Here is a 27895-nt window from a genome sequence, read left to right on the forward strand (position 1 = left end):
GCTTAATGCCCTTCCTAACACCAACCAGTTTACAGAGTGTACAGGGTGCTTTTTACATGGCACCAGCACTGTTAAGCAAATCAAATAAACCAGTTTAGCTAAGTTTTAAGTTGTATATATTATAAATACTGTGTTTTCCAGTATACAAGTTGAATTATTCTGACAAATTTACATCCAAAGAAAACAACTTTGGAGGACCAAAAACTCATTGTGAAATGCAGCAAGATTTGGAAAGCTAGTGGCAATGTTTGAAAGTTTCACAACATGCTTACATTATATACCACACTGACTTGTATACCAGAAAATATGGTAAATGTAAGCTACTAATCTTTCCATGGATGGAAAATGGATATTCTTTCTCCAATCCTAAGAAGATTAAAAATCAGAATGAGTCCACTTTTCTGTCCATACTCTTTACTCTTTACTTGTTTCAGTCATTTGACTGCGGCCATGCTGGAGCACCGCCTTTAGTCGAGCACTTATTCTTTAGTCGAGAACTTATTCTTTGTAAGCCTAGTACTTATTTTACCGGTCTCTTTTGCCAAACCGCTAAGTTACAGGGACGTAAATACACCAGCATCGGTTGTCAAGCGATGCTGGGAGGACGAACAGAGACACACAAACACACACATATATATATACATATACATATATACGACAGGCTTCTTTCAGCTTCCGTCCACCAAATCCACTCACAAGGCTTTGGTCGGCCTGAGGCTATAGTAGAAGACACTTGCCCAAGGTGCCATGCAGTGGGACTGAACCTGGAACCATGTGGCTGGTAAGCAAGCTACTTACTACACAGCCACTCCTGCGCCTATAAATAAAATCTATGGCATAAACCATTTTATTTATCTTCATAGTGAGGCTGAAATTGTATGCTGATTAAAAAAAAGGTATAGCCAGGGTTTCAAACATGATACACAGTGCACTGTGGATTAAAAAGAATTAATCATTGAAAAGTTTAAGAAAAGCAGTTAGTTGGCACAAGTGGCAAAGAACTGAATTAAATATCATATAAGATTTAATGTTAAACTTCTACCATTTTCAAGTCAGTTTTAACTTTCATGCTTTCACAGTTGGTGTAATATTTTTTGAATATATGGTGGGGTAGATATGAATGGCTATACACACTCCCCAACAAAAATCGGCCTATTGCCAAAGGAAGAAATCAATAATGCGTGATAGACTAGCTATACAACAGAGCAGAGAAAATACCAAAAGACTACAATGAAGATGAAACTGAAATCAAGAAAGCTAGAGCCCATCAACATACAACATAAAATAAACCAGTGCAGAACCTGTTTATTTTCTTAGTGTGCTTGTTGTTGTTGTTGTGTTCTAGTTAGCATTTGTTTCAGTTTCAACAAAATCAACAAACATTTGACTGATTAGTTATACTACCATTCAACCAAATTTTCTTTCACAGGAGAAAGTACTGTGTTCTTTACACTAAACAAGGACACCACAAACAACATAAAATATTGTGGCATTTATGCTTTACCCAATGATATTAGCAATCTAAATAGGAAATGAAACCAGGTCATAGAATTAATTTGCAGAGAAATTACTAATGCACCACAATGCCTGCAACATAAAAGCTAATATAATAAACTAATTTCTAAGTAAATAGTAGTTATCAGAGATCAACACAAAAACATATTCTCATGAAAGAAGAGTTCAATCACACACACACACACACATTACAAAAATTCTATATACTGCACAATACACCCATTTTATTTCTTCATTTTGTGCTTTCCACTCAGTATGTATTTCGAATATTTTCAAGCTTGGGTGATACACTTTATCTTTTGCCTGATTCAAACACCACCCTCTGACCCTTCTACATATGGCTAAACATAAAACAAAAACAAACAAAAGAAAATGCAACCCCAATCAATAAAAGAAACTCAAATTTCCAGAAAGCTGGTTTCATCCAATTTATATATCACAAAAGAACAGTGAGTATATAAAAGGACACTGATAGAGAATTCATTGTTATATTCAGCTCATTACTAAAACCGAGTTGCTCAGTTAACTTTCCCCACCCTCATTAAAGAATGATCATGTATCCAACACAACATCAATAAATATGTATGCAATGACCAAAGCACAAATAGGGAGATATTGCAACAAAATAAAACTCTTAGGACTAAGCAATGGAGCAGGTTAGTAGTGCCAATACCATGACAATGATGATGGTGATACATTTCATGGTGTGTGAAGCTAATGCTTTCTAAACTGACCCTAGAGTGTTTTATCTAGCCAGTCGTACAGTGTGTTAATGAAGGGAAAATTTTTACAATATATTTTTGTAAATAGGCACAGATAGAGTGTTTCTTATTATGAAAGTGTGATTCAGTGTACACTGCTAACTGCCATCAGATGAATGTCAAAGCAGTTTTTAGAAGGTAACTGAAAGATTTTGACAAATAAAGAGACAAAACAATGCTTTTGAATCAGGATTTGAAAATGTGTTCCTCATAATGTAAACCAAAATACGACTAAAATATAATGACTAATAAATGAAATGTTAGCTGCAACGTAAATCCAGTTTGAAAACTTGAGCAACTTTCAAAAGTTGTACCGAGTAAAGAAACACCCAGTACACTCTGTAAAGTGGTTGGCAATAGGAAGGGTATCCAGCCATAGAAATCGAGCCAAAACAGACTATGGAACCTGGTGCAGCTCCTGACCTTGCCAGTTCCTGTCAAACCCATCCAACCAATACCAGCATGGAAAATGGATGTTAAATGATGATGATGATGATGATGATGAGAGAGCTACATCACCTTTAGTCTCCAAATGGTAGACAGAACAGCCTCCAGATATAGAGGTTAGCACTGAATATAGAAACAGGCTGTCCTGGATCAAATACAGGCTGCTTTTTAGCAAAGCGTAGCACCAAACAGCCACCCAACCTAGGGTTACAGGTGTAGCAATGGCAGACAACAAGAAAGCCATTTATTGATGAATCACATCATCCACCAATGCTGGATAGAAGAACTTTGTGAAGTCAATGATCAGGATTACTGAGTTGCCAAAGTGTACTACAGCTAAAGTCTTAGGACCCAGCAACTATGGACATTACTAACTAATGAAAGACTTGAACTGGACAAGCTCAAAAATTGCTGATTTTACAAATAGTAATAAGAATCTTCATCTAGTAACCAATGTCAAATGTACTGCTATCACTTAAGTTTTGTGAGGACAACTTATGAATTGATTGGTATATGGATTAAAGGTTGTGTAGATTTTTTTAACTGACACACTGTTGGTGTCACAAGATATACTAATGTTATTTATTTATTTATTATTCTTACACAAGAATATTGACAGAAAGTTTCGGCCAGTTAAGTCATCATCAGACTGGCCAAAACTTTGAAGTCACTGTCAATAATATTCTTGTTTTTGAATGATAAATATGTACTCTACAAAAGTAACAACTAACCCATCAGATTAATGTAAAATTGTTTTTATTATAACTGAACATAAAAATAAACATTAATATATACATATATAGTTCAGAGCTGAGATCCAGAGATTCTCCATATAGATGACACTTAGCAGGGCTCAAAAAATTCTAATTGCTTATTTATATATAGATATAGATATATATGCACACACACACACACTTTAAATATTAAAATTTAACACAAGAGAAAAATTATTGAGACATTATGTTCAAAATGTTGGAGCCAAAAGATAATTTATATATCATATATAATTATTACCACTGACTAACAATGCAACATAATTGGAATATATGTGAATACCATTAATACTAAAACATCCAAATGCCCCTGACAAAATTTTGAATAAAATGTGTGAACAGCCTCATTTAAGAAGAGTGAATCATTTTTAGATAAGCAGTCAATATCAAATGTCTTGAAATTATATTCGAAAGAAGATTTACTTTTGAATACCAACACAAACACAAACAATCCACGGTTCAGAATGAGAGTTGCCCTTTAGAAAACCTGTAAACATTAAACAATGTCAGCTGCAAACATCACCAGACCATATGTCAGGTTAGCCAACATTCACCAAACAAAGCAAATCATCTCAGTTTTCAGGTGGTTCCATCATGACTGAAACTATTCTCATCATCATCCACTACTTAGCATTGATTGATTTTTTTTTTTTTTTTCCCCCATGAATCGGTTCAATAGGTTTGCCTAATGGCCTTTATCCAGCTTTTCTCATGAGCTTGATCATTTCATCTATTAACCCTACTACCCTATATCAATATATTAATAAGCACTTTGTATCTTTTTGGCCAACCTCTATTCTGGATATTGTTTATATATTAACAAATCTGCACACACTACAAGTACCACTGGATGTGGCAATGCTTGTTTTAATATTATATAACTTCTCAATGACAGAACAGTGAAATTGTCTCACATACACACACATACTATCATCATCATTGTCATCAACCTTCATGTACACTCTTTTTCCATGCTGGCATGGGGTGGAATACTGTTGAGGCTGTATTGTACAACTGAATGCCTTTTGTTATGCTGATCCACACTTGTTTTCAATTAAGCTAATTCACTGTGGATTCACATTAACTGAGCTGCTGAATGGGGGACATAAACATTGTTACTGATAACTGAACAGTGTCAATGCAGATACACACACACACACACACACACACACACACACACACACACACAAGTTTCCAAACAATTTTCATCTACTAAATTTTACTTGTACTGATCAACCTGAAGCTGTAATAGGAAACACCTGCCCAAAGTAACATACTATGTGATTGAACCCAAAACTACATGGTTGCAAAGCAAACTTCTTAATCACACAAGCATTCCAACAGCTATAAATATACATACACACACACATATATATATATATATATATATATATAGTTAAAAAAAAACACAAAAAACAACAAAGTGAGGACGTGATACGGATAGTGTTATTGGACGCTCGGGAAAGGAAGGAGAGAGAGTAGATAGATAGATAGATAGGTTTCAAAAATTTAACAAAAACACAACATACAGAAAATTCATAGCTAATTCCTCATCAGTCAACATCCTGTAGGACTGGAGATGAGAGAAGGACAGATAGGAAGTCAGAATGAAGGAAGAAGTAAAGTATTAGGGAGGAAAAGAGAGAGAAAGAGTGTTGGTGGAAGGCAAAAGATAGACAAAGAAAGAGAAAGAGACAAGAACTTTTGAAGAAAATGTGTGTGAAAAGCCTCGTTTAAGAAGAGTGAGTCATTTTTAGATATGCAGTCAATATTAAATGTCTTGAAATTATATTCAAAAAGGTTTACTTTTGAATACCAACACAAACAATCCACGGTTTAGAATGAAAGTTGCCCTTTAGTACACCTGTAAACATTAAACAATGTCAGCTGCAAACATCACCAGACCACATGTCAGGTAAGCCAATATTCACTGGACAAAGAAAATCATCTCAGTTTTCAGGTGGTTCCATCACGACTGAAGCTATTCTCAATATCATCCACTACTTAGCATCGATTTTCTTATATATATATATATATATGTATATATATAAAAGAAAAGGCACAAATAATAGGCTTTACACATTTATTCATTTGTGTATCTTACACTTACAGTTGTTTCTATTAAGCATTTTAGGTGCATTCATGGTTCCATTTATTCAACAGGTCGATTGGAAAAAGTGAATGCTGTATACAAATACTATCGTCTTCAGAGTTCGCGCAGCATGTGCCAAAGTAAATGCAAACAAAAATATGAAAATTTTTGTCTTCGCTCCTCTTTCTATATCTTTATTACTTTTTATTTTTCCATTTACTTTGGTACATGCTGTGCAGACTCTGAAGACAGTATTTGTAAAGATCATTCACTTTTTTCAGTCGATCAATTGACCGACTGAATAAATGGAACCATGAACTCACCTAAAAAAGCATATCAGAAACAGCTGCGAGTGAGTGGATTTGGTAGAGGAAAAGTGGAAGAAGCCGGTTTCATATTTTTTTCATTTACCAAGGCCTATTTCCCATGGGGGGGGGGGGTAGGCTACAACAAGACACATGCCAGGCATTCCATTCATTTCCCAGCTCAGAGGCAAGCCCCATCCTATGCTCAGGTCAAGGCATATCAGCAGTGGGGCCCCGACATCAAATGCTGTTTACCCCTGCCGCATCATGCTGGTTCCATACCCCTTTGAGCAACATCAATTCACTCATTCATCCACAAACACTATCCAAGCTTTCCTATCATTAATAAATTCTCTTGCCTCTCTCTCACTCCAACACCGCTAACCACCAAAGCTTTCCTCACTACATCCATCCACACAAACCAAGGTCTGCTTCTGGTTTTATTGCCTACCATTTCTGCCTTCATCACCTTCTTTACCATTCACTCTTCATCCATTCTCTCCATGTGGCCAAACCACCTCAACATTCGTCTATCCATTCTGATACATAGATTTTCTCTCATTCCTGCTCGTCTTCACACCTCCTCATTCCTCATCCTGTCCATCCATGTCACACCAACCACAGCCCTCAAACATCTCATCTCAAACACATCTAGTCGCCTCCTTTCTGCCTCTCTCAGACCCCTCATTTCTGCACCAAATAACATTTTCGGCACAATCATGCCCTCATACAAATCTCTTTTCGTTTTCATATTTAACGCTTTATCTCTCAGCATACCTTTCACAACTCCAACTATCTTACTCCTCTCCCTCACTCTATATCCCACCTCCTCAGCCAATCCCCAATCCACCGTAACATGTGATCCCAGAAAAACACTCACCTCCTCTAACATCTCACCATTTATACTCACATCCATCCTACCAGCCATTCCATCACTCGAACATCTCATCACCTTACTCTTAGCTACATTCACTTTCAGTTTCCTCCTCTCACACACTCTTCCAAACTCTACCACCAGTCTCCTCAGTTGCTCTTCCGAATCCACCACCAGTGCTGCATCATCAGCAAACAACAACTGACTCACCTGCCATTTCTCTCCATTCTCACCCACCATTTGGGCTCCCCTACAAATGGTTCAAGCGTTCACCTGTCTCACCATACCATCTATATATAGATTAAACAGCCATGGAGACATCACACAACCTTGTCTTAACCCCACCTTCACGTCAAACCACCCACCCTAATGCATATGTATAGTGGAGTCAATTCAGTTGACAAAAGTCTTTCAAGGGGGTGCCTCAGCATGGCTGCAGTCCAATGACAGAAACAAACAATAAAAGATAAAACAGTAAATAGTGCTACAGACAGAAATCACTCTTCCCAACATGCTTGTCATGTCAATACAATTAGACTACTTACTAAATGTACCACAGACAGTTTGCCTTAAATAAGACAATTTATAGCACACTCATTGGTTAAATAGCATACAAATTAAATTTGTTAGTAGCTCAATCTGTTGTAAACACAACCATCACATTTGCTTTCATTACTTACAACAATGAATGGAATGAATGGAAATTCTTTGTTTATCCTAAATGAAACTATCAATGAAATATCGCTTTTAACAGTGTATCTCCAGTTTTAGTTTAGAATGTTAGTGAAAATATTTCCTATACATTCATTTATCCTTATAGCTTCACATAAAAATTACATGATATTATTATTGTTAAACCTTTTGGCACATAAACTGGTCATATCCAGCCCAAATATTCTACCTGCTATATGTCTGAACCAACTAAATCCAGCCTCTCACACCCTACCCAACAATGTCAATCTAGAAATAAACAATCAAGTCATCAAAATCTTGATGCAACAAGATAAAGCATGATTGATTCAAAATAATATGAATAAATAAGCATTACATTTGACAGTGATCAGAATGTTAAGGGGTTAACTTCAGGATCCAACAGACATGATAAAAATCAGTCATGATTTTCCTGTATTTTATTTGGACAATGTATATACCTATTATTTTTAAATCACTAGGAGGGTGTGGTTTGAGAGTGATTTGGCTACAATTTCTAGCAATTTGAGCAACCATATGATGAACCCATATTTTACTTAGATATAAATGTAAGACAACATTAATCAATGTGCTGGTTTCTTTTTAGATTAAAAGGAGGGTGTGTTTTAGTAGTGATTTTACTGCCATTTCTAGCAAGTTGAACAACCATACTGTGACTCATGTCAGCCCAAATAAATGTTTGTTGTGTCCTAATGCCTAAATACAAAACATTTTGCTTAAACGAAAAACAATGTCAATACTGTCTATTTTAATCAAGAAGTAACATCACTCTTCAATATGTGCTGGCTAAAGCAGGCCACTTCCTTCAATTTATTGGTTATTCATGTTGTTCATGAATGAAACATTTCAAAACTAGAGGCAATGATGATTTGGCGAGATTGCTAGAGTATCAGAGAAAGTATCTTGCAGTATTTAGTTACAATCTTATATGCTCTAAGTTCAAATTCCACTGAGGTCATCTTTACCTTGCATCCTCTCAGAGCTGAAAGTGCCAGTCAAGCAGAGGGTCAATCCACATTCCTTGATGTGAATGGAATTACAATAGAAGAGATTAAGACTAAAATGAATGGAATTATAACACTGTGTGACATGATTTTTTCCCTTATGCGGCAATTGTTATTTCCCATTTACTTACCCCTAAAAAGTACGAAAAATGGCCAGTATTTCCTTCAAACTTTGCTTCTGTTACATTTATTCAAACCCCAAAGAATCTCTTGACACGTGGCTATGATGCTGTCCCATTACTCCAGCTCATGATCAGAGACATATTGTCAGCCACTAAGAGACATGCTCAAGTGGTTATGGTGAAGCAACTGACAAGCAAATCTGTGGTACTCAGCAGAATATTTGCTATAATGATATTTCTGCTTCAGCAACTCAGCACTGAATCTGTCTGAAACGTAATGGAAAACAGGTCAGTCTCAAAACATTGATGTCAAGGTCGCAAAAGCAAAGTTTGAAGGGATTAGTAGTCATTTCCTTTGATTTCTAGATAGAAGCAAATAGGAAATAATACTTACTGACCAAAGACAAAAGAAACAATTAAAATTTTGTTACACAGTGTAATAGAAGATTATGACAAAAATCAACCATTATTCTGATGGGTATGTGACATTTTGGCACAGATGTTTGGCACTGCATATCTGGTATCACTAATTTGATGCAAACTTATCTGACACCAAGCATTTTAATGTTTTTCATGTTCTCTTCTCACTTTCTCTCTCTCTCTGTTTATGTCATCATCACTTAGTGTCCACTGTCCATACTGGCATGGGTTGGATGGTTTGAGCAGGGCTGGTAAGCTGAGAGGCTGCACCAGACTCCAATCTGACTCCATTCTACGGCTAGATGACCTTCCTAACACCAACCACTTTGAGAATGTAATAGGTGCTTTTACATGCCACCGGCATGGGTTCCAGTTGCATAACACCAGTAATTGCCACAACTTTGTGTGTGAGCATATTCCTCTTTATGCATATGAGGAGAGGGGCAACTGTTTACATCAACCCTGTTCATTTTTCTCTCTTTGTATGTGTATATTTCTGCGCCTGTGTGCATGTGTGTAGGTATTTGCTTCCAATGCCAAAAGGTAGTGTCACTAAAACAGTTTCAATAACCAATCAGCCGTTCCAAATCACCAGCATCCAAAGTCTCAGTCCACATCGTGACTGCAGAGATATTCTCAGGATTTCAGTCTTTTCTCACACTGTTAACAATTGAAATGCTCCTTCGTCTATATAAGGTATAGGTAAGCCTTTACTCACAGCAAGCCTGAAGGGATATTGCTCATCAAAAACCAGGATACACATTTATAAGATTAACCTAAACATCATAGAGTGTATAGAAAACACCAAATATTCCCATTTTGAATTTGCTTAGTTTTGATCTGAAACCATATGTTGAAGTCAATAATGTTATAGTTGAAAAGAGTCATAATTAATAAAGCCTATAAAAACACTTCCCAAAAATGTTGCTTGTCTATAGATAAACATCAATTGTTTTGAAAAAACAGAAGTGAAATACAGACAAACAGCAACTGGTGAATGTGTTTATAGGTTTTATCAATTACAGCTCTTCCCAGATATAACAATAACTATATATATTCCATTTAGTGAAACATTAAGATTTGATAATGAGGGCACATTCTGTAATGTGGTTGGTATTAGGAAGGGTATCAAGCCACAGAAACCTCACCAAAACAGGCAGCAGATTTCGTGCAGTCTTCTAATCTATCAATTCCTGTCAAACTGTCCAACCTCTGCCAGGATGGAAAACAAACACTTAATGATAATAGATGTTCAAATTAACAGAGCTAAGCCTTAAGTTTAGTTAAAAAAGTTAGAGTTTATATAATCATGACATTATATGTACCATACACACACACACACACACAAATATTAAAGGGTTGCAGGTTGCCAATAACTACTCTATACCATGATACAAATTATTTTAGCTCAAGAGTGGAAATCTTTAACTCCCTAAGAATGAGATAATTCAAACAACAGAAACAGGGGAGTCAGATGCTAAAAGTGGAACATTCCAAGAACAGAAGTAGTGAAACCACTTAAAACATTACATTATCTCAACACACACACACAACTTCAATATTTCATAAATCTAGGATTGCTGAGAGAACCAGGCCAGATAATTTAACCTAATTAGTTATCTTTTCCCTATGGTTAGGGTTCAAATTCCATTGAAGTTACATTTGCTTTTATCCGGCTAGTACAAGAAAATTTCACCGGTACTGTATTTTCCATACAAATTGAATTTTTCAGGCCAAAATTTACAGTCAAAAATGGTAGGTTGACTTGTACACCAAGACAACTTTGGAGAACGAAAAAGTCAATGTGAAATACAGCAGGATTTGGAAAGAAAGTGATGATGTCTGAATATTTAACACTACATGTTTATATCATGTGCTACATTGACTTGCATACCGGAAAATACAGTAATGTTGTTGGGTCAATTCATATGATTATATCCTAACCTGTTTTAAATTAATGTTTTACAGGGATTAAAAGGAACACCTTTGTGCCTTGCAGAAATAAAACCCTAACAAAAATCAACACAGCTATTGTTCTATAAGACTTTGTGACAACAACCAGATGTTTTAATGAATTTATGATGTACACTTTCATTATACAGCATCCAGAAGAATTAATTAGTTGATTCACATAGTTTAAAATCTCAAACTAAATCAACTAATCCATACAGTACTTCATCAAATGACCAAATAAATGAAAACTGGATATCAAAAGCTCATAAATTGCTAACATTTATCAATATAATTTTCATTGCTCATTTCAATAGGACTTCATACCTATGGAAGAAATGGTCATTTACTTCAATACAACCATTTCAGGTGGCAAACGTAATCTGTCAATTAACATGACAACCATATGAAGCTTGGTGTGTCTTTAGTAGTTCATCTGTTGCAAGAATTTGGTCTGAGGGCACCCCACATTTGAATCATGATATCTAATCCCCTTTTCCCAACTAGTGTCAGAGGCTCTTGTCTAAACAATTAAAAAAAGAAAAATCTCTTCCACAAACAATACACAATTTTCATTTTAAAACATACATTGCATAGCAATGAAGCAGTCAATTCTTTAAACTTTTATTTAAATAGGTAGTACCTGAATTACCAATATGATTCAGCAGTTACAATGCATAATGAAGCTATATATATATAATATATATATATATATGTATATATACATATATATATACACACACACACACATACATATGTGTGCATGTGTGTGTATAAATGTGTGTGTGAGAAAAATTAGTTCAAAGTAGAACAATTTTGTATGTTTTGGGGAGGCCAAAACGTTAGATTTCTAATAAAGATTCTTCATATCAAAGTAGTAACTTGCTATTGCAAGTATTTAAAATATGAAAATATGACAATTAAAAATGTGTTATGAGTATTATAGGATAAAATCCTATTTAAACCCAACTAACAGTTAAAAAATTGAGAAGAGAAGATGTTAAAGGTTTTTATAAATTTTTAATCCATACGATCGTTTCGAATGATAATACTGACATGCAAGAAAACATGGAAAAAATTTAATTAATTATAATAATAATTAAATTAATTTAATAAAATGTTTTCTTGCATGTCAGTATTATCATTCGAAATGATTGAATGGATTAAAAATTTATAAAAACTTTTAACATCTTCTCTTCTCCGTTTTCTAACTGTTAGTTGGGTTTATATAAGATTGTATCCTATAATACTCATAACACATTTATAATTATATATATGTGTGTGTGTATGTGTGTGTGTGTATATATATATATATATATATATTATAGTAATAAATTATATACATACAACAGATTTCTTTCAGCTTCTGACCAATGAGTAAAGCTAATTCAAAGACTACTTTATCTTGTATATCCTGGATTACACACGTCAACATGACCTTCCTTTTTTAAGGTTCCATGTCATTTGAAGAAAATTGGCTACTATTCCTAGCAGTTTGAGTGACCACATAAAGGCTCCTTTGTTTGGTTTGACTGTGTATATCATTTGCTTGTTTTACATATATTTTTCTTTTCATACTAGCACAGGTTGAACAAAGATTACTGAGGTATTTTATAGTTGGGTGCTCTTTCCGTCACTAATACATGTTTATCCTACTTTTGTAGTAGGATTTTATATCCTACTTGTCTTCAAAAGTACAGCGCTAGATGATGATTTTGTTGACAAAGAATGTCACAAGTAACACAATTTTTAGCTAAACGTTTGTGTGTGATGCACAGAATGCAAACAGCTACCTAAATACACACGTGCATGAACACACACACACACACACACACGACAGATTTTCATGCGGTTTCAGTTTATCATATCCACTCTCAAAGCATTAGTCTCCTGAAGCTACTATGGCAGACACTAGTCCAAGACTCTGCAGAGAGAATACAACTAGAGAATATGCAGTAATAAAGCAAACTGCACACACACACACATATTGTATAGATGAAAAAAAAATGTGTTATTCACATTTGCATATGCAAATCTGTCCAAATTATGCATAAATTGATGCAGGCATGGCCGTGTGATACTAAATTTGCTTCTCAACCATAATGGTTCCAAGTTCAGTCCCACTGTATGGCACCTTAGTCAAATGTCTACTATAGCCTCAGGCCAACCACAAAGCCTTGCGAGTGGATTCTGGAGACAGAAACTGAAAGAAATATATTGTATACATACATATAAGTGTGTCTGTGTGTGTGTGTGTGTGTGTGTGTGTGAGTGAGAGAGAGAGAGAGAGAGAGAGAGAGAGAGAGTGTGTTTATTCCCTACTACTGCCTGACAACTGATGTGTTGTAAATACACAACTTGGTGTGTTTACAACCCTGTAACTTAGTGGTTCGGCAAAAAGAGACCAAGAGAAAAAGTACCAGGCTTAAAAAAAAGTACAGGAGTTGATTTCTTCAACTAAAAATTCTTCATGGCAGTGCCCCAGCATGACTGCAGACTTATGACTGAAACAAGTAAAAAATAAGAGATATATACATAATATGCATTTTGCAAATTATGGTTGTTTATGTAAACACCCAAATGTTTTTACATCTTGAATTATAAATGTATTGTCCTTGTAGCACACTATACAAATCATTGGTAATTGATTATTCAGCTCATTAGTTACAGTCCGTAACATTCTGAATCCATATTCCATCCAGCTCAACTTTGACTCATTCTATCATCATCATTTAACGTCCATTTTCTACGCTGACATGGGTTGAGTGGTTTGATAGGAGCTGTCAAGGCTAGGAGCCATACCAGGCTCAATTACCTGTTTTGGTATGGTTTCTACAGCCCAATGCCCTTCCTTATGCATCCACTTTAGAGAGTGTACAAGATGGGTTTTTTTTTACACAACACCAGCACAGAATAACATAATATTTAGAATGGGATAATACATACAATATTTTGAGTGTATATAAACAATACTTAGAATGCATATAAATTATGGTGTGTCCACTGTGTAGCACCATGAGCAATCATTTCCTACCCACAGCCCCAAGCAAACCATGGCCCTGTGACTGAGAAGCCTGTAGTGTCATTGTGTGATAAAAAAAAAAGCAGCCAAGTATTGGGTGAATGTAATCAACTAACTCCTATTTCTCAAATTTTCTAGCCTTGAACCTAAATTAGAAAATTATTGATATTATTAGCATTTTCCCGCTCTCAATAAAACTTGCATTACATTCCTAAGATCTACAGCTGGTGCTTTGCTCTCTCAGCCTTCCTTTTGGTTGAGATTTTTTTTTTTTTGACCTCCTTTAAGTCGAAGTTAGGTCTCATTAGGGTGTAGGGTAAAAATATAAATCAAAACAGTAATATCTGTAGAAACAGGAAAAACACATGGTGAGAAATGTAAAACCTCCCAACCTATTGGCAAAATGCTTATTTACTATAATTATCACAATTATAAGCAAAATAGAGTGAAATAAACCAACTGAAAACAGAGCTTAAGATTACTTGTATATTCATAAATTACTTTGCAACCAAACTGAAACTGGTAGTATTAAGTAGATTTCGAATGTGTCAAAATTTGTTATTAAAGAGGCTTGTCATTTAGAAACTAAATTCTGAGAGACATCATCCTTGATGTGGGACAGCTTAAACAGGTAGTGGTTGTTTATGTAAATGACATTAAATACATCATAAATCCATGTAGCAACTGAAGATATGAGAGCTGATGGCAGAAGGACAAAGATTAACAAACAAAAATTTGATAGCCTTACAATTCAGGACCTGATTGGCAAGACAGGTTTACATTGAATGAAGGCTCAGTTACGTTGCTTTATTGAATTTTGGCATCTATCATCATCATTATAGATAATAGTTTCCTGGACTTTTCCCACTCCGCTCTTACTCTGGATACTACACTTTCAAAAAACCCTTTTCCATTGTTAATTAGATCTCCTGGGTATCAAAAGCTAAACAGCTATTTTAAGAGAACTTTTCAAACATTTGAAAGAATGTATATTAAGAATTCTCTTACAACTACTGTTGTGCATCTGCTATAATGACCTTCTTCAGTCTACTTGCCTGTGATCCCACTCCACTGCATCTCTTGTGCACCCACAGTTAACAGAGTACACTATAGCATTCACCTTTTCCATATATAGAGCGTGGCCACTTCCCACATAGTAGTAGATTCTTGTTTGCTTTCCTACTGATAAAAACTTTTGTGTTTGGAAGTTTAGTTTTTGATTCCAGGCTTTGCTTCCATGTTCGGAATTTTTTTATTAAATTCATTGGTAGATTCAGCTATAAGAACTGGATTATCAGCATACAGATGTTCACATAAGTAGCCAGTCTTCAAACTCTGCTATTATGGCCTTGAAACAGTATTAAAGAGAATAGGGTGGAGAACAAAGCCCTGATGGACACCTACCTGCACAATAAATTTCTCGTTTAACCTATTGATATCTCTCACCTTACTGCTACAGGCCATTCATTTACACTTGATTTTCTTAGTAACCACCAAACTACAGAGCAGGATATTCTACCAAAGGCTTCTCCAAGTCAACAAATGTTATGTACTACAGCTGCCAACTTAGCAGCTAGTCCCTCTGTTGAGTTAACTTAGGGCAGTTCCTTCATCCACACATATTCTCCACATGCAGCAACCTCTGCCCCTCTTCTCATAGCATCAGTGACAGCAAGTGTACTACTACCATTACATCCAAATTGCTTTGCAATTTAAAACACCCACTACCCCATCCTCGTGTCACTTTCACTTTCCACTTCTCGTGTTGCTAAGTACACCCGACATCTAGCTTCTCTTTTAACAATCTGATATTATTCTTTGCTCTCCTATTTCTTCCATTCTTCCCAGAGCTGTCTTTTAGCTGCTATGTCACTTTACATTGGTTTGGAACTTTGCCCCATTGACACATTTAGTCTGTGATGAGGAAGACAAAATTCAAATAAAATAAAAACAGTTAAATCATCTCTCAAATAAGGATAAATTGAACATTTGAGCAATAGGGACCCTAGGATAACTCCTCGTTTATTATTGCCTTACCCACTGAACAACTCGTCAATTTGGTCAAATGTCTGTGATATATATACATATGTGTGTGTGTGTGTGTGTGTGTTCAATTTTACGACCATTTTCTTCCATGCTAGCATGGGTTAGATGAAAATATATTACTGAGGCATAGTTTTACAGATGAATACCTTCCTCTTGTTAACCCATACTTGTTTTTCAAGCGAAGAAGATCAATTTCCACATCTTTAAAGCACAAAGCCAGTAGATGATTTATCTGATAGAGAGGAAACAACATCATTGGGCATAGCTCGGTGGTTTTCTGAGAAGTGCAATTGTAAACACAGACACATGCATTGATACACACATACATGCATTTTATATTTACAAACACACATGCACATATATGTATACATACATAAATATATATATATATATATATATATATATATATATATACATATAAAATACACCATTTCGAGCATGGCTGTAGCCAGTACCGCCTGACTGGCCCTCATGCCGGTGGCACGTAAAAGCACCCACTACACTCTCGGAGTGGTTGGTGTTAGGAAGGGCATCCAGCTGTAGAAACTCTGCCAAATCAGATTGGAACCTGGTGTTGCCTCCTGGTCCACCAGTCCTCAGTCAAATCGTCCAACCCATGCTAGCATGGAAAGCGGACGTTAAACGACGACAACGATGTATAAAAATATCTGCACGTGTGTGTACACATACAATTATACAAGGTGGTATCAAAAAGTTCCCGGACTAGTTATGTTTAATATGAAATAATTTATTTACCTAAGTTTTAACATCATCTCCTTCGAAATAGTCACCTTGCACAGCAATACACTGGTCCCGGTGTTCCTACCACTTTTGGAATCTGGCCTGGAAGTTGTTTTCCGTGAGTTGAGGACCTTCTGCACTTTGCTCTGGATCTCAACAACAGTGTTAAAACAGTGACCTTTGAGCTGTATTTTGATGTTGGGAAAGAGATGGAAGTCTGCAGGTGCTAAATCTGGTGAATAGGGCAGGTGCAGAAGTGATAACATGCTTTTGGTGAGAAATCACGAGTAATGAGAGCTTAGTGAAGAATCCAATTCTTTGCACTCCACAGATCCAGTCACTTTTGCTGAATGTCCTCCCTCAAATGCTTTAAAATGTCACAGTAGAACTCTCGATTGATGGTCTGACCCTTGGGGACGAATTCTTGATGTATGATACCATATTTACACAGGTGATGTTCAAGGCAAGTCTCCCAGGGATGTTCTCTGCTTTTGAAGTGCTTGTGCCACTCAAAACATTGTTGCTATAAGCTTGTCAAAGCATGTTCAATGTCTCTGTAACAGACTATCCAAGTTTAACACAAAATTTCACATTGGCTTTATCTTTCAACTTCCTGTCCTTGACAAAACTTCAGACTACAGCATACACGTGATCACAAAAACACAAATTTCACAACTTGCAAAGTAAACACAGTGATGTCACTCGGCATACTGCCTCATGAAGGTCACTGCTAGCACTCACTGTGCATGCAACCATGTGCTGCCATCTGTTGGCACACTATAGAACTAATCTGGGAACTTTTTGATACCACTTTCATATATACATGCACACAATGGGCTCTTTTCTATAGCTATCTACCAAATGCACTCACAAGATTTTGGTTAGCCCAAGATGCCATTCAGTGGGACTGAACCTGGAACCACATAGTTGAGAAGAAAACTTAACCATACAGACATTCATAACTTCATCATTTAAAGTCTTCTTTCCATGCTGACATGCGTCAGATGGTTCAACTGAAACAAAAAAACCAAAGGACTGTGCCAAGCTCCAGTGTCTGCTTTGGTATAGTTTTTATGATCGGATGCCCTTCCTAACACTAATCACTTTACAGAGTGTGTTCTGTGATTTTTTCTGTGGCACTAACATTAGTGAGGTCACCAAGCAACTTGCAAGACAAGATCCCTCGACTGAGCTGTGGAGTAGAGGATTGACGGAAGTGGCTTTATGCTAGGTGATGAGAGTTTGAAGTATGATAGAGGGACAGAAAACAAGTGTTTGCTGTAGAGAAGATACATGGCTATCCAAACTGGAGAAAGAAAGATGGCTATGGTGAGGTATCAGGGCATATTCTCAAGTTATACAAAGGTGGATATAAAAGAGGATTGGATAGGGTGAGTGGTTAGGTTGCGAGTGAGCTGCATAGTGCCAAGGACAAGGTCAAAGGAATGTAGAGGTAGAACTAGTGAGTGATGGACCAAGGTAGTGGTGCTGTCATTGGCAGAATGAGGGGGTTTACAGTGGAAACAGGGAGTGAAAGGGTGTTCAGTAGAAAATAAGCTGCTATGGGTTGATTAAGAGAATATGGGCAATGAAAGTGGTTTCAGTAAGAGTGAAAACTGGTAGCACAAAAGGAGAAAGAAATATGTGCAGTTACACTTTCATATAATCACAACAACTAAATGAATAGTGATGCATTCAGAAGTGATGGCAGGATGGGTGTTAGGAAGATGAGTTGGGGAGAAAAGAGTCATCAGAGACAGATTAGGTGCGGAGGCATAGACATAAATGGCTTTTAGTGCTTCATTTTTGCTGAGATGGACAAGTCTTCTTGAGTATAGCAAATCACCAATCATCTCCCCACGAAGCTCATTCTTCATTACTTCATCCCATGTCTTCCTGAGTCTCTCTCTCTTCCAGTTTTCATCCACATTTAGTGACCAACACTTTTATACAACTGTCCTCATCCATACTCATCACCTGACCATACCAATACAGTCTTCTCTCATGCACACAACATCTGATGCTCTTTATGTCCAATTTTTCTCTGAAAATATTTGCAACTTGTCATTCATGCACAGTGATGTTGCACATGCAATGAGGCATGCTAATTTCATTTCTTTCTAGCCTTCACATAAACATCTGCATTCATGGCCCATGTTTCACCATCATATAGCACTGTTTGTTATTCATACAAAAGCATCATACAATCTGCCTTTCACTTTGAGAGAGAAATTTTGTTAACAACATAGGTAAAAACTCCCTGAACTTTCTTTAGCCAATTCTTATTCAAATGATTATACTCTCAGAACACCTTCCTCCATTGCTAATTTGGTCACCTAGATAACAAAAACTATTTAGTACCTCTAAGAATTCTCCAAGGAATTCAAGAAAATTTTCCATGTGTTATTGCATATTGCTCCAGTACATCTGCCGTATAAAGTCTGCTTACTCTGATAACCTTCTTCCGATCTCATTGCACCTTTACATGTCCTCAGTCGGCACTGGGTACACTATACTGAATTTCTGCCAACGCCTGTGCATATCAAATAAGACCCATTATCCTGCTTACGAGAACCTTGGTTCTTTGATTCCAGGCTTTGCTTCTATACCTGGAATTTCTTTTCTAATTCTACTATAGATTCAGTTCTAAGAACAAGGTAATCAGCATTATATATATATATATATATATATATATATATATATATATATAGTGTTATATTCTGTTAGGAATATAACATGGTAGAGTACAGTATAGAGCTCGTCCACCTTCAGAATTACCCAGTAGTATTGGTAGTATTATTATATACTTCCAAGTTTAAATTTGGGCATTCGTCATGTGTGAATATAAAATTGAAGAAATTGGAGTCAAGAAGAAGGAGTATAGTTGGACATTTGTTTATCATTCACTATATATATATATATATATATATACATACACACACACACACATATTATGCTGATGGCTCGTTGTGCAAAGATGTGGAATAATGTACTTTAATTGAAAAACTGGTTTCCAGATGAGTAGTCAGTCAAAGAAAACTTCCTCAATATAATCCATGCAAATATAGAGAAAGCAGACATAAAATGTGGAAATGAAACAATGACTACCAAGAAAGATTAGGGAAAATATTTGGTTGAGGATCTTCTAGGTATCAATGAACAGACACAAAGACAGAGTAGCCTCAATGCTGAAAAGATGATGTTATTCTTGAGTAACATCTTTATCAGATGATCATTTTGAACTTGCAGTTTATGTCAAGTGATGATTGACCTGATCACACCTGCTTTGTGTTAGCTGGACAATATAATCAATCAAATATTCACATATTCATTCTGCAAATTTAGTGAATAATGGGGTTTTCCAATGGGAAGAACTTACATTTTCCAACAGGGGTTGCAAGTAGAATAATAGTCCACTAGTTTTCTCAAAAACAAAAAAAAAAAAACTTTCACTTCACAGAATCCATTAGACTCTTTGAAACAATATGATTATCACAAATACCTTTTCTTTTTTTACATATACTATGTACATATTTTTAAAAAATGAACTAAATAAGGCATTGAGGTCTATCAATTCACATTCTGTTTGAGTGGACTTAATCAACTGAAAGCAATTACGTCATCTAATCAATTACATCACCACTGGCTCCTAAAATATTTCTGGTCTTGTACCTATCTTAGAAATCATTACTGTAATTGTTAAGCAAAGGGTGGAGTTAACTATAGTTAGTTAATTAGTAATAAAGAACTGGATTAAATTAGTGCAAAGTTTGAGACACAGTGGAGATGATTTGCATTATTGCACTCAAAACCTAACAGATTTGACATTAAATATTGTGGGCTTGATTTTGCATTTCATATAGCAATGGTTAATAAAATAACTACCCATTGTTTAGTCCAAGGTCATTCCTGATTGGAACAGAGTCAGGGTCAATGAAGATATCTCAGCAGTGATCATACTGTCTTTTTAAAAGTATCTAGGACTACATTATGTAATATGACACCTTGGTTTTTTTTTTAAAAACTGGGCATTAATAGAATATCTGATTGCTTCTTCTAACAAGTTGAGAGACTGCCAAGCAGCTCCCCCCAATAATACTATTTCCTCCATACATATTAGTGTCAACATTGTCACAAGAGATTACCACCACTACTACTAGGTTTGGCATAGAGACTAAAATGCTAGACAGGAAGTTTTACAATATCCAGACCAATAAATATTTCACTGTTGTTAGTTCAAATCTCAGTGATAGCCAAGTTTGTTTTTTTGTCCCACAGGTTGATTAACCTTTTAGCATTCACCATTATTCTCTCAAAAGTAATGCTATTGCTCTTCTGTCTTTACTCCTGTTCACCTTATATCTTGAGGTCCAACACTGAAACCTCATCACCACCATCTTTATCCCTCTTTCCAGCCCCACCTCAATTATTCCCACACAAGTAGCCATATATCTCCCCTCTACAGCAAAAAAAAACCTGTTCCAGCCCCTTCTTTCATGCTAAACCCTTTAGCATTCACATTATTCTCAATGTTTCGAATTAATCATGCATTATCTCATAGCTTTGCGATTTTGATGAGGTAGCTGTTAATTTTTAGAATATTGTAGGGTTGGGTGGAGAGGCCAGATGCAGCCAGTTTGAACATAAAACAAGTAGAATATTTGGGCCAAAAATGACTGGTTTAAATGCTGAAGGGTTAAATTTCAATTCTCCTTCACCTACATAAATGTTGGCTTTGAGCTGAATTCTTCTTATGAATAGTAACATGTCTGTTATGGGTGAATAATTCCACATTAGTTTCTCAAGTAGACCAGATTGAAATAAGAAGCCAGTTGCCTGGAACAGGATTTGAGCTTTGTATTATTCTAGTTTCAATTGATGGGGCAAGGAGCTAACATTTATTATATTTACTATTCAATATATCATCATTTTATGTCTACTTGACCATGCCTGCATGGGCTAGATGGCGCTTTTCCAGCACAGCGTCTTACCACTTGTGGTCCCAAGTCATCTTTTTGCTATTTTCCTATGGTTTTCTCTTGCACAGGTTTACTCGGTGCTACTTTACAAGTGCCATCCTCCATATACATCACATATCCATACCAGTGCAGGCATCTTTCCTGCACATTACATTCAGTTCCTCTGATAGTAAGTAATATATGTGTGAGCTAAGAACAGTGGAAGTTGTTTACTGTGATTATTTTCCGATGAAGTCTTTTCAACAACTGGCTAATAACATTAAGCAAAAGTTTGAGACCCAGTAATTTTGATAATAAGCAGCTGATAACATCTCTGTGACTATAATAAGAAGCTTCCAGTGTGTGTGCATATTTGAGTATATACAAATGTGCTTGTGTGTGTGTTAATGTTTGGTTTTTACGTTCATTTATAACTTCTGCAGAGTACGAGTTTATTATTCTTAAATGAGAATATTATCGACAGTGACTTCAAAGTTTCAGTCAGTTAAGTTATTGGACAGTTTAGAAATATATATATATATATATATATATATATATTATATATATATATATATATATGAAAGAAGGTTTGAAAATGCACTTATTTTAAAGATATTTATTTACTTAACCGGTTTCACTTTTTTAGAAAAAGATTATCAAAAGTCTTTGAGAATAATAAAAAATGTTAAAAAACAGTTTGAATATTAAAATGCATATATACATTCTTTGATGATAATAAGAGGAATATATTTAAAGTATAAAGCTTTGTATGAACTTTGTAGTGTTACATACTGATTATCACGCATTCTCTGATAATGAGATGAAAATGTTTAAAACAGTGTAAGTATGAAAATACATATATGGAAAAATACATATACATATTCTTTGATAATCGCAAAAATGAGGAGGAACTGACCTGGCTTTTTTCTCTCTTGTGCCAAGTCAGTTCCTCCTCATTTTTGCGATTATCAAAGAATATGTATATGTATTTTTCCATATATGTATTTTCATACTTACACTGTTTTAAACATTTTCATCTTATTATCAGAGAATGTGTGATAATCAGTATGTAAAACAACAAAGTTCATACAAAGCTTTATACTTTAAATATATTCCTCTTATTATCATCAAAGAATGTATATATGCATTTTAATATTCAAACTGTTTTTTTAACATTTTTTATTATTCTCAAAGACTTTTGATAATCTTTTTCTAAAAAAGTGAAACCGGTTAAATAAATAAATATCTTTAAAATAAGTGCATTTTCAAACTTTCTTTCATATATATTTCCACTCGTACGGTATTCCACAACTTTACTTTATTATATATATATATATATATATATATATATATATCATCATTCAACGTCCGCTTTCCATGCTAGCATGGGTTGGACGGGGTCTATTTAAACAGTGATGATCTGATTAAAGGTACTCGATCCAATCCAACAACACATGCATCACATAAAAAAAAAATCACAATTATTTTCTTAATTTACAATAATTATTGAGGTATGTACAAGTTGTTTGTGTTTAGTCACCAAATCAGTCCTGAGAGAACAGACACTATGATCAAAAGCATTCCAGTCGTTACCACACTATGGTAAGGGAGATCTGGCTGCTATCTTTAGCAGTTCCAATGCCCGCATCAAGAGTCATAGTTGGTTCGTGAGGTATAGCTGCTAAATAACTTTAAATAATTTAGTCGAGTTCCCTTCTTAGTTTCATTAAATCCCATACGAAAACTATTTTAAGAAACGTTTTTCTTTTCTTTTTTATCCTTCTTTTTCACACTTTCTATCCTATATTTTTCATTCTTAATCAATAATATTGATTTCTAACATAAGCACAAGAGCTCAAATTTGCGGAATGGATATAGTCGATTATATCGATCGCAATAGTACTTTATTTTATCGAATCCGGAAGGATGAAAGAGCAAGTTCAGTCCGGCAGTATTTGAACTCCGATTGTAAACGACCGTAACACTGCAAGGCCTTTTTACCCGAAGCGCTAACGATTTTTATCAACCCGGTGTAAAATTAATATAAGCATCAAATACCATAAAGAGTAATTTCTTACATAGGGCCAAGGCCATAAATTCGGGAGTAGGAGTTAACTCGATTATATCGACCCCAATACTTAACTGGTACTTTAGGAAAGACGACGGGAGGGGGGGGGCGGAAGTCTTGCCGTACTTTATTTTATCCACCCTTGAAGAATGGTTGAATCTGGACACACAACGTTAAACTAAACCCCGTAAATCTTTATCCAGTTCAAACGATTCTGTCGATCCATGATATTTTTTAAAATAGCACCAATAAAATTACTGATAATAGTAATAAAGAAGAATAAATATGCATCGAGAAGCAATGAAAAGCAGACTCCTCTTAAAGTGTCGTCGTCTCGTAAAAAAAAAAAAACGAAATGCTAATAGCAATAACAAAGAACAATAAAGACTACAGGACACGTTCGCGTTTAGAAATGTTTACAATTGAGGATGCGGTGGAGAGGGAGGGAGAAAACTTGTCAAAAATCAATTTGAGACGTAAATGACATTAGCTTTATACATGAGGATTGCTTATAAAAACATAAACAAACAAAAAACAGAGACAACACTATGTTATCCAGCGAACAGATATCTAACGCGAGAAACCATAAAAGATTATGTAAACATTCTGATAATCAAATAGTATCTAACATATACAACCAGGAGGCTTCATCGCGGTCGTTTAACATAATAGAAATAGCGGCCAAATGTTCCTGAAATCACACCATACCGTCTTTAAAAAAATGGAATCTTCGATTAAAAAAAAAACTAAAACAACAAAAAAAAACGTGATGGTCACGACTGGGAACAACTTTGGTTATAAGTGTTCGATTAGAAACAGATCGAGTTGGCTTAAGTAATAACAATACAAATTATGACGGCGGTGGTGATGGTGAGTTCTGAGCAACAAGACCAACTATATAGTAGGATACGAACTATTTCCAGATCTCAGTATAGAGCTGGTATTTTGTTTCTTCCTCTTAAGGAAGATGAAAACTCTGTTCCTGGAGGGGCAATGACAAATGGTATAATTGCATTTTAGTCCGATCCGCTATAGTCTCGACTGTAATAACAACAAAACCATGATTCATCCGACAAGATATTACAAATTTCGAGGTCACACGCAGAGATGGACTGTTTTGTTCGTTGAACAAAAATAAAATCATTTAAAGCGAAATCATTAAACAAAACTAATTACAGCTTAATAATACGCATTCACACCATACACAATGATGTTGACATTGTAAGTACACAAATATTCTTAAAATACTCTTAATAAAGAAACTAAAGAACACGGTAGTTATTGTTTAACCCATCCCCACCCCAGGTCAGTCCGGATGAGCAGACTTATAATCAAAGGTGTACCAGCCAGGACCATCCTGTCGTTTTTAAGGGTGTCTAGGAATATGCTATCCAATTTGCCCTTCCCTTTTTCCAAGATGGTAGTGTGATTTGAGGAGGATCCGGCTGCTATTTCTAGGAGGTCGATCGACCATGTAGAGGCCTCGTGAGATGGCTCGAATCAACAAGGTAGTTTGAGATAGGGTGCAAATACGTGGAAATGTTCGTGCGCGTGCTTGTATCTGTGTGTGTGTGTATTTTATATATATATATGTGTGTGTGTAAGAAGCATATGTCTAAAAACTGAAAATAGTACTAAACAATTTAAAGAAGGGGGAGAATACACAAACGAGCCGCATTCATTCAGAACATTAAATGCTCGAATATATCGGTCAAATTCCTAACAGGAAGTGGAAACAAAAACAAGAACAGCAACAACGACGACGATGATGACGACAAATACCAAAGAGATTGTTTAAAACTCTGGAAGGACACAATGTCTCCCCCGAGTTTGAAGAAAAAAAATAATAAAAAGGACACTCTAGGGACATAAACAAGTTTCGATTAATCACCACTAACCACGAACTACAACAAACACAGATATACACATGGGAAATAACTAGTAGAAAATGAGTAACAGGGCTGAATAATAAGTTCTCCTAAGAAAATTATAAAGGTTAAAACGAAATAGTATACAAATATTCCTATAAATAGAATAACAAACAAACGTGTTAGTGCATTTTTTTCTGTCCATTTCAACTATGACAACAGTATGAAATCAGGGACTTATTAAAAGAAATAGACATTGACTATTATATTGTGTGTGTGTGTGTATGTGTGTGTATATATATATATATATATATATATATATATATATATATATATATAGTCTGGTGGCTTGTTACTATTTTAGTAAAACATTTGTCAGTATATGAATATTGTGTCTTTAATGACATATTGTATAACAAACGATGGATATGGATGGACAGACAAGTCGGAAGACTGATAACACAGTAGAGATGGTGGTGGTGGTGGTGGTAAAACAATGATAACATCGAGTCAAAAGAAAACAGCGACAACCACATAAGAAAAAAAACGACAAAACCAACGAGGCGGCTTGTTACGCAGTCGCTTCACCAGCTAGAAATAGCACCTAGATCTCCCTCAAATTATTACCAATGAAAGGGACGGGATGATCTTAACTAGAATGGCTTTGATTATAAGTTTGCTCTATCAGGGTTGACCTGGGCTATATAATAGCAAGAAGCACGGAAGTAATGAAAGGAAAAAGAAAAAAATATATATAATAATAAATAAATAAAATGTATGTGAGAAAGAAAGAGAGTGAGAGAGAGAGCAGAAGTGCAAATCAACAATAGTTCGAAACCGAAGGAAGACTATAAAGGACCACAACAGCTTCATTGTAGTATATCACTGAGTTTTTAGCTAAGGATACGTTGTATAAATTCTATATCTTGCTGACCGAACCTCTGTGTGCGAGATCTTATATATATATATATATATGTATATATATATATGTATATGTATATATATATATATATATATATATATATATATATATATATATATATATATATAATGGATGTGCCTAAGCCAAGAGCATAAGCGAGCAAAGGGAAGGTATTATAGAGAAGTAAAAGGAATAACAGGCTGAAATAGACAAGTGACTTTATTATCCCATTAAAATCTATTATTCGATTCGTTTCTTATTTACTCTAAGATTTCTAATGGTATTTCTAAGAGGTCCTGTTTGAGTTTGTGTTACTTTCAGACCATTTGTCTCCTTGGTGTGGTGGAAGCAGTCAGCTAACAGGGATATTTCCAATGGTATAATAAATGACAATAATATTGAATATTTAAATATTATTTCCAAGTCAACATTCTAAATATAACGCATAGAATGCAATATGAAATTGAAGCATGTTTATTTTGCTGTTGATTTACTCGTATTAAAAATTTTAAATTCATATGTATAATTCAAGTGAAGGCTCAAACACAGAGCAGATAATTTAGCAAAATACAAAAACATGACTGGCTAAGTTGATAGTGCATGTATAAATAAAGAGGAAAATAAGGATCCACCAGAATGATTTACAGAAACAATAATACTTTTACGCGACTAGATTAGGTGGCTGTTATTTCTTTTCGGAATGCATTTTCTTTTGTCAACTGTGAGAAAAGATACAGTATTAATTCGTCAACAGTGAAAAAGGATAGCGTATTTACTAATGTGCAAATTGGGTCCCCAACAACAAGAAAGAAAAAAAAAAGAGCGGTATTGAATGAGAGAAGGGATACGCTTAAATAAGGAGGAAAACACGTCTCTAATTTATGGTACCCACTGTATTGCCAGACATACAATATCGCTTATATTTACTGAAACGTTAGGTAAAAGCCTCTTGGTCACTTCCATACTCCTTTATACTTTCAAAAGTAACTAGAAAAGTACAAACCTGGACCTTTTTTTTCCCCTGACCGGCTGACGGTCGGTGGTGAGTGGCCATGATGTTTTGAGCTGCAGCAGTGACGTCATCAGAATATGCGTAGTTTTTTAGTGCAATCGACAACATGTCTTGACGTAATCAAAAATGAATTACTTTGTACTTAGCTTCGTTTGTCCGTTTAATAATAGTTTAGCAAATTGTTTTTCCATTTTTCAAACTAATCTTGTATTTTCCTAATTTGCTTTAAGATAGATAAAGTGTCGTTTAAAAGAGAAATTTATTTGTTGCGATCTCATTTGTTT

The 27895-nt window shown here is 35.3% G+C and overlaps 1 protein-coding gene across 2 annotated transcripts in view; it reads right to left on the bottom strand.

The window, feature by feature from the left end:
• The window catches only part of LOC106880026 (WD repeat-containing protein 48), a 142239-nt gene extending 114573 nt beyond the window's left edge, over positions 1–27666 (bottom strand). For both annotated transcript variants that reach the window (XM_052971222.2, XM_052971221.2), the window contains exon 1: positions 27603–27666. In XM_052971222.2, the coding sequence (XP_052827182.1) occupies positions 27603–27653 (51 nt within the window). In that variant the 5' untranslated portion in view covers positions 27654–27666. The remainder of the gene's footprint in view (positions 1–27602) is intronic.
• Positions 27667–27895: the final 229 nt, after the last annotated feature.

This window comes from Octopus bimaculoides, chromosome 10 (genome assembly GCF_046866305.1).
Source record: "Octopus bimaculoides isolate indiv1 chromosome 10, ASM4686630v1, whole genome shotgun sequence".
Classification (NCBI taxonomy): domain Eukaryota; kingdom Metazoa; phylum Mollusca; class Cephalopoda; order Octopoda; family Octopodidae; genus Octopus; species Octopus bimaculoides.